We start from the raw sequence: 7,409 nt of genomic DNA, 5'->3' as shown, positions 1-7,409 counted from the left end.
CCTTTGTATTGCAGGAGGTATTCTTAACGGTCCTTCGAGTTGAGAGTGATTAGCTCGAGTGTTTCAAATCTCAATGTATGAGAAAAACGGTTTTTGTTTCGCGGTTAAATGGAGATTGTAGTTATTGTAAGTCAGTGTAAATGTATATACAAATATTTTCTGCTTGCCTAAAATTTTAATTTACATACTTGTGTTATAGGATGCCGGTTGTGTATATAAAACAGCCAGCATTCCATCAAAAAATATTTATGAAAATAATGCTCATGAAAATATTTTGCAAAATATTGTATTCAGGTACTCGAAGTACCAGAGACCGTGGACTCAATTACAGAATACGCTCCATTTCATTATAAGATTTGACCTTTACATTAAAAAAGATAAAAAAATATATATTTAAATGTCAGATACATGGAGAGACCACTAAGGGTTTATTAGGGTACAATTAAAGCCCGATGAATACGGAACCCTAATTTACGAAATTCAAATCTGGTAATTTAGAAATGAAATGACGGTGAACGTAGCAAATAAGTCTTTATTAATGGTAAACGTATATATAGTCGTATACTAAGCTATGTGTGACGTCACCGCCTGCAGCGCGCCACGCGCCGCGCCGCGCGCTGCAGGCCCGCGAAGTAGTGCATCACCTGCTCCTGGAACCAATACGATACAATGTGTATGTACGTACAGAAAATACTAATATTTATTTATTTAATACTTAATACAAAAACTTAAACTACATTACCAATATATTTGCAACGTATACACACCGTGATTTTTAGTCGTCTTACAAAAGCAGCTCAGTTCATGTATCCAATGACTAGAACACGTTTATGATAAAAAATAGGTATTTTTGAGATTAGAATAAATTTAAAATGCAATTTTTATTCAATTTTATGATGCAATTCGTAGTTTTTTAGAAACACAGTTCTGTTGCGAGCGCGGTCCGAGCCTTGTAACAATGGTGAGGGGCGCGGGCGGCGGCGTTTTTTTCATTTTTAAGAGTATTTTCAGATTTCTCTTGTTTAATTTTTCTTCGTACTTATTATCTTAGTTGATGATAAAAAAAAAAATCGCGCCTAGGGGGGCTAAGGGGTATTTTACGTCGGATACATGAACTGGGCTTCTTTTGTAAGACGAATAAAAAATCATCGTGTATATTACAATTGAAGCGTTCAAATAATCTAAAAATGAGAATATCAGTTCTACCTACAATACCACCTACGTAACTAACTTAATACGTGAATTGAATAAAAATAAAACGTACAAAATTAAACTCAACTCTCCTCTTAGAACGCTCGGGCAAAAAACTATTAACTTGTATGTTAGTTATTTTCACATGACACCAATCTTGCCAAATTCAAGTGAGTACTTTTACAGCGAGGTTTTTTTTTACTTTCACGAACCAATGCTCTGTGTGACACAGTTCTACAGTTCTTTTTCCTACAGTTGTCTGGTTGTCAGCATGGTAAAGAAATAAGCAGAATTTCAAAAATGTTTTATGAAAACTGACAAAGCTGCAAGCTCGTGCTATGTCGTTGTTTGTAGGACGGCCCCGCGCTCACGACGCGAGCAGATAGTGACAACATGTAACAGGGTGCAACATGTTGTTAGGTACTATGTCCCAACAAATTGTTTCAAGATATTATTTTTGTTAGAATTAATTTTAAGTAAGTATTTTATATAATGCATTGAATTTTGTACTGGGTTTCATGTTATAATATATTTGTTAGTAATTTTATTGAGTTCTATATCATTCTGTGCACTTAAGACATTTTTAGATGATTGCAATTTCTAATAAATCAAGCAAAGTAATAGTTTAGAAATAACTTTTAAAGCTATCGCTTCGGAGTTAAAGAAAGAAATAAAGTATGTGCAAAAAAATATGTATTTCTGTCACAAAGGACCGAAGATCTCAGGACCAAAAAGTTCAATCCAGATAATTTATCTTAAAATATTTGAAAACCAACTCCGCGATTTATTTGTCTGCGATACAACATTACAACGTATCTCTTTGTTAAGGAATCTAGACATCTAAACGAAAAAGTTTTTTGTAGCTGCGTTTTGGAAAGTTTTGAGACTCAAATATTACGACTAAATAAATTAATTTCACTGGCTGTTAGGTACTTGGAACTTTTGTAAGTCAATAAATTTTAATATAATAGGTTATCCTAAATAAAGGCTAAAACCAGGAGGTAGAGTTTTTTACGTCTAGGTAGTCTAGTTATCAAGGCTGCCCCGAAAAAGTTAACGCCACTGCCAAAAAGCACAAGAGCAATTCGTATAATTGAAGACGAAGCTAAAACTTGAGAAGAAAAAGTGCATCACCATCATGTAGTTTCCAAACTCAATACTTCCAAACCGTTACCAATATTATTTTAAGAATATAACCTTGTGTAAATGTAGTATGCGTTACCTGCATGAGGTTGAAGCACATGGCGACGAGTGCCATCCCCAGCATGAGGTAGAGCGAGCACACGATGAACGACGTCTCGATGCGCGCCGTGTACACGCGCTCGCCCGGGACGAAGTCGCCGAAACCAATGCTGTGACAAACATACACACATTTTAACCGAATATGTTTCGAAGATACTTTTAAAAGGTACCATATGGTTCGGCGAAGCTGCAGTCCATGGAAAGAAACAACTTTCTTTAAAAAGCTATTGTCTGTTCCGAAAAATAGTGAGGTCCTTTCGACCGAACTTTGATCAGCCGATAAAAATTTTTTGCTAAAGCAATCGACCACAAACACATGTTCATGGTTTAATGTTTAAGAAACTTCGGTACAAAGGAATATCGCTGTAAAAATTGTTTCAAAGTCGAACTTTGAAAGTCCGTGTGAAAGTCACAGACTGTGATCATTTACGTTGTGGCCTAAACCATATTTAAACACAAGTAACGATCAGTACCTAGACAGGTACACTCAGTAAAAAAACTTCAAAATGAACAAGAACAACATGTTAAAATGATGAAACATGACGTTAATCTATACCTCAGAATGAACGTTAAAGCGGCATGTATTGAACGGCAAAAAACGGTATTTTTCAGCTTTTTGCTCGCCTGGGGATCATCCGCCAATCGCGGCGCAATTTTAAACGGCTGCCAATTAATTTTGTGCTCTCCAATATCTGTCAGACGTGTACCAGCCTTAAATTATTGTTGTTGAGTTAATTTATCTAAACCGTTCGGACAAGGGTTGCTACAGGGGTACTAAACATTTATTTTCTAAAGTCTGACACAGTTGATATTGAATAGAACTTGAACGTTTTGGATATATTTAGTAGGTTGATACTAACCTGCTAAGAGAAATGAAACAGAAGTAAGATCCATCCAGCTGGTCCCATTTCTCCCACATGCCGAATATCATTGATCCAAACATAATGTACCTGGAAACCGAAACCTAAAATAAATATTTGCCTGAAATCATCTGATCGCTATTAACAGTAACAAAAGTCCTTATATCTAAAACAGGTTGTATGTGAAGCTATTTATAATATCAATATGCATTTTTAAACATGTACGAAAGCTGACATGGCCCACGTCGTGTTGAAACTCAAAACATTTATGAAATGCCAACACAGCGTTTACCGCTGAATGTTCAGAGAATAGCTTGGCAAGCGCTTTTTCAAATCAGCGTTGTAAAAACATGAACAAATGGAATCGGCCCGCCCAATATTCACCCATTCTGTGAAACTACTGACTGTGCTTTTGATTGCACCAGCATTTTACAGAAAAATTAACTTTAATCGACTGAAGCCCCCCTTGCTAGTACCGTTACTCTTACAAATAGCATTTCATTATATCATATGAGTATATTCCCAATTATTTCATGTTGATGCAACACGTTATTTTGAGCATCCAAATTTTTACTCAATCCATCAGGATGCCTCATTTTTGTCTCCCTTAACCTTAGAGTCTAATTCCTGTATGTGGAACAACAGTCACTGTTATTTATTTTAGTTCTACTAACTGAACGAAAACTGAAGCCGTCATGTTATTAAAATTTGGAGTCCTTTTTCCCATTTCTCTATTACGCAAATTTAAATATGATTTGTGATCTTGTGTCTCCGGCCTTGATGGTACAAAGGCCAGATTGTTTTAGGCAGTGCAATTTATTCCCACGCCAAGTCATCCTGTGGGAATCCTTAGGTTTATATTTGAGAAGGAAAATATATAAGTTCGTCTCGCGACCCCGCCGCGTGTCACTCATGATTAAGGACTCCGGTTGGGTCCGAAACTAGTCGGCCTATCCCGATAAATCCGCGTGAGAAAACCGTTACATCATTTAATAAGGAATATGTATGTTGTGGACTCACCCGACCATGATAGTGACGCAGACGCTGATGGGCACGGTGATGGCCTGCGCGTCGAAGGTCACGTAGCTGAAGTCTGAGCTGAGGCTGGCGCTGCGCCGCGCCGGCACCGACAGCCCGCGCCGCGCCGCGCGGGGTGCGGGGCTGGCGGCCCGCTGCGGGGCCGACATGCTGCGGTAGTACTCTACTCTCCTGCGAAACCAACGAATGAAGATTTCTTTAAATGACTTTCTTTAAATGGTACCCCCTCTTTGTGGTGAGGTCAGAATCGTATAATCCCCTTAAAGCCGGTAGCTATTTTAAGAGTTCTAGTACAACCGAATCTGCTGTCGTCCACAAAATCAAAATCAAAAGTTTTTATTTCAAATAAGCCGTTTTCCAGGCACTTTTCAAACGTTACAATAATGACTCTAATAGCACGGTTCCAAAGTGTAATCCTTGTTATAGAAAAGAACCGGCAAGAAACTCCAAAAGCTTCACAAGCTTAAGATGAGGGTATGGTATAAGTTTGCCGCCGCCAACCAAAACTATCCAGATCGAACTTATCTAAAATGAACAAACAGCGCTAGACTCCTTATATCATCAAAAACATTTTCTGATATTATTAAATCCCCGCCCTAGTCAAATACTGTCAAAAGCTTAAAGAGCTACAAAGTAAATAAACTCCAGCGGCTGCGACACTGGAAGCCTATTAAGAGATATTAATGTCAAATCATTTTCGTTCCACTGCGCCTTTTATGAAGCAGAATTTATCTGTTTCAGAAGTAACTGGTGGAGATAAAGGAATTGACTTGACATTTCTATGTTAGGTGTTAACTAAGACTTTATTCATTTCAAAAAATTGGCTGGCTCAGACTGGACGCTGAAGGCGGAAGCTTGGGTGTTATGGCCAAACTTGAAGGAGGCTTAAGTCAAGCAGTGGGCCACGATACGCTGAGTTAATTAATTGATACCATTTATTGATGTTGGTGTGGGTTTATATACGTAAAAGAATTAAAACTGCGAAAAAACATACGGCATTTCTGTAAGAGTAAATTTTTGAACTGACGAACCGATTAAATAGGCCTTAGATACAAAAAACCAGGCCATTTTTCTTTTAAAACAACAGAAAACAGACTTAATACCATGTCACTTCCACAACGACAGCAGTCATATCACAGGTCGCAGTGAGCGCGCTGATAATTGTTTAATACGTTGCATAATGTCAATAATGATCAGTACATAGTTAATTGTGCGCTCTCAGATATCTAACAATCGGATAATTACTGCGTAATTCGATAGTTCTGCTGATCTGTTTATAATAATCAGCGCTAATGCGGCTGACTGCAGCGGCTATCGGTGTTATGCCGAGTCAGCTGATTGATGCGGAAATACAATATACTAAATTATATTATTTCTGTATAGATATTTATGTGGTAATTCAATTAATGGTAAATTTCTAGCTTTGGTTTAGAAATATGCTTTCGTAATATTTTTGAATCGTATTAGTCTAGTCAACATGTCTAGTTGGATTATAATAACTTAAAGAATAAATGCATTCATTTTTTTATGTACATACACTAAAGGCTAAATAAAGCAGAACCTAAAAGAAAACATTTACATTACTCATTTCATAAGAAATCTCTACTAGTGGTAGTTGCCACATATTTGTGTTTAGGATCGAGAAGATCCCCAGAGATAAAAGAAAATTGGTAGATATATCTTAAATATACAAAAACTATTGGCTATGAGAATTACTTAAATAAATACTCATGACAAGTAAAATTAGAAACAAAAAATTAAAGAAATATAACTTGTATAAAATTGGTATGAACAATTGCTGCAGACAATATCTAATATTTGAAGTCAAGATAGACTTGGGGTTAAGTAACAGAGCTCTGAAATTCCATCAGTAATGAGGATGCAAATTGTGGTATCAGAGTAATCTTGTTGCAGGACTCTGATTCGGGAGCCGGCAGTATCCGTTGATTAGTTCAAATAATAGTATTAGATCTGAGATCTGGTGCCGTGGAGATTGGGCTAACTCGACGTAGGTACCGACGGTAACGAAAGTTCATGAACCATCTTAAATATCATGAAAGATACCGCAAATCGATGCCAAAAAACGACTGATCGTTCTGCATGGTATTCAAAAGCATCTGCTGCATACAGTCACATACGTACAATAATAACTCAGTATTAAACCTGAATAATTAAGTAGCCGAATTTCATAGAAACTTAATGAGCACCAAAAATGACTGTTCTATATTTGTTTCTTTATTTTTTTGCAGTTTGTTCTTCGACTTCCCTTGCTGACCGTTACTTTTGAATTTATAGTACTTATATAGTTACAAAATTAGATATATAAAATATATAATGTAATATTCCACAACTTCATCTAGTTTCAAACTAAGCATAGTACTATGAGTACTAGAGTGTTTTTGAGATAATGTATAGAGTGTAAATATTTTTGGAATACTAAATGGTTGATCTTCTGAATAGTTTCTAGTAATAATCAGGAGATCTTTGTTTTGACACGGATCCAAACAAAAACACGTAACATCTCGCTCGGTATTTGAAGACCAACTTTTTATATAAATGGTTATAACAGTAGTCGGATAATCATAACTTGAAGCTACTAACTCAAAATTGCATTTTGCATTCACTTTTCGTAAATGGCATTGGTCCATTCCGCATCTGGCCACGAATGGTCAGTGATGGCTTTAAATAGACCACGTGAAGATCATAAACATGGCTGACGCAATATTGACGTTTAGACATACGCCATTAATACGAGAGATGAACTGCATTTATATGATGGCCTGAGGCCTAATGCCTAGGCCTAAGGCCTTTCGCTTCAATATATCTTCGCAGGCATTGTATTTACGTACACTTCGTAAGCGTAGACTAATTTGAATCTATTTTTGTTGCTATATTCTGGATGTGTTCTACAATCCATCAAGTTCTAACAAGAAATCTAGATATTTGTTAAAAATATTGTAGAAAGAGGGAGAGATTTCTGGAATTGAAGGACAGCTCAAACCTATGCCCAATGGCCCTATGCCTAAAAATGACTAACAAACAATGCTTTCATTTTTCTTTTTCTTTTTAACGACTCCC

At 36.6% G+C, this 7,409-nt stretch overlaps 1 protein-coding gene across 2 annotated transcripts in view; it reads right to left on the bottom strand.

Annotated features, from left to right (window-relative positions):
* Window positions 1–514: 514 nt before the first annotated feature.
* LOC113502814 (potassium channel subfamily K member 15) overlaps window positions 515–7,409 on the bottom strand; it is a 29,906-nt gene continuing 23,011 nt past the window's right edge. For both annotated transcript variants that reach the window (XM_026884519.1, XM_026884521.1), the window contains exons 8-11: window positions 4,314–4,502; window positions 3,294–3,383; window positions 2,414–2,543; window positions 515–650 (exon numbers count right to left, since the gene is read on the bottom strand). In XM_026884519.1, coding sequence (XP_026740320.1) covers window positions 582–650; window positions 2,414–2,543; window positions 3,294–3,383; window positions 4,314–4,502 — 478 coding nt within the window. In that variant the 3' untranslated portion in view covers window positions 515–581. The remainder of the gene's footprint in view (window positions 651–2,413; window positions 2,544–3,293; window positions 3,384–4,313; window positions 4,503–7,409) is intronic.

This window comes from Trichoplusia ni, chromosome 18, assembly GCF_003590095.1.
Source record: "Trichoplusia ni isolate ovarian cell line Hi5 chromosome 18, tn1, whole genome shotgun sequence".
NCBI classification, from domain to species: Eukaryota; Metazoa; Arthropoda; class Insecta; order Lepidoptera; family Noctuidae; genus Trichoplusia; species Trichoplusia ni.
This window is presented reverse-complemented; position numbering and strand designations above follow the sequence as displayed.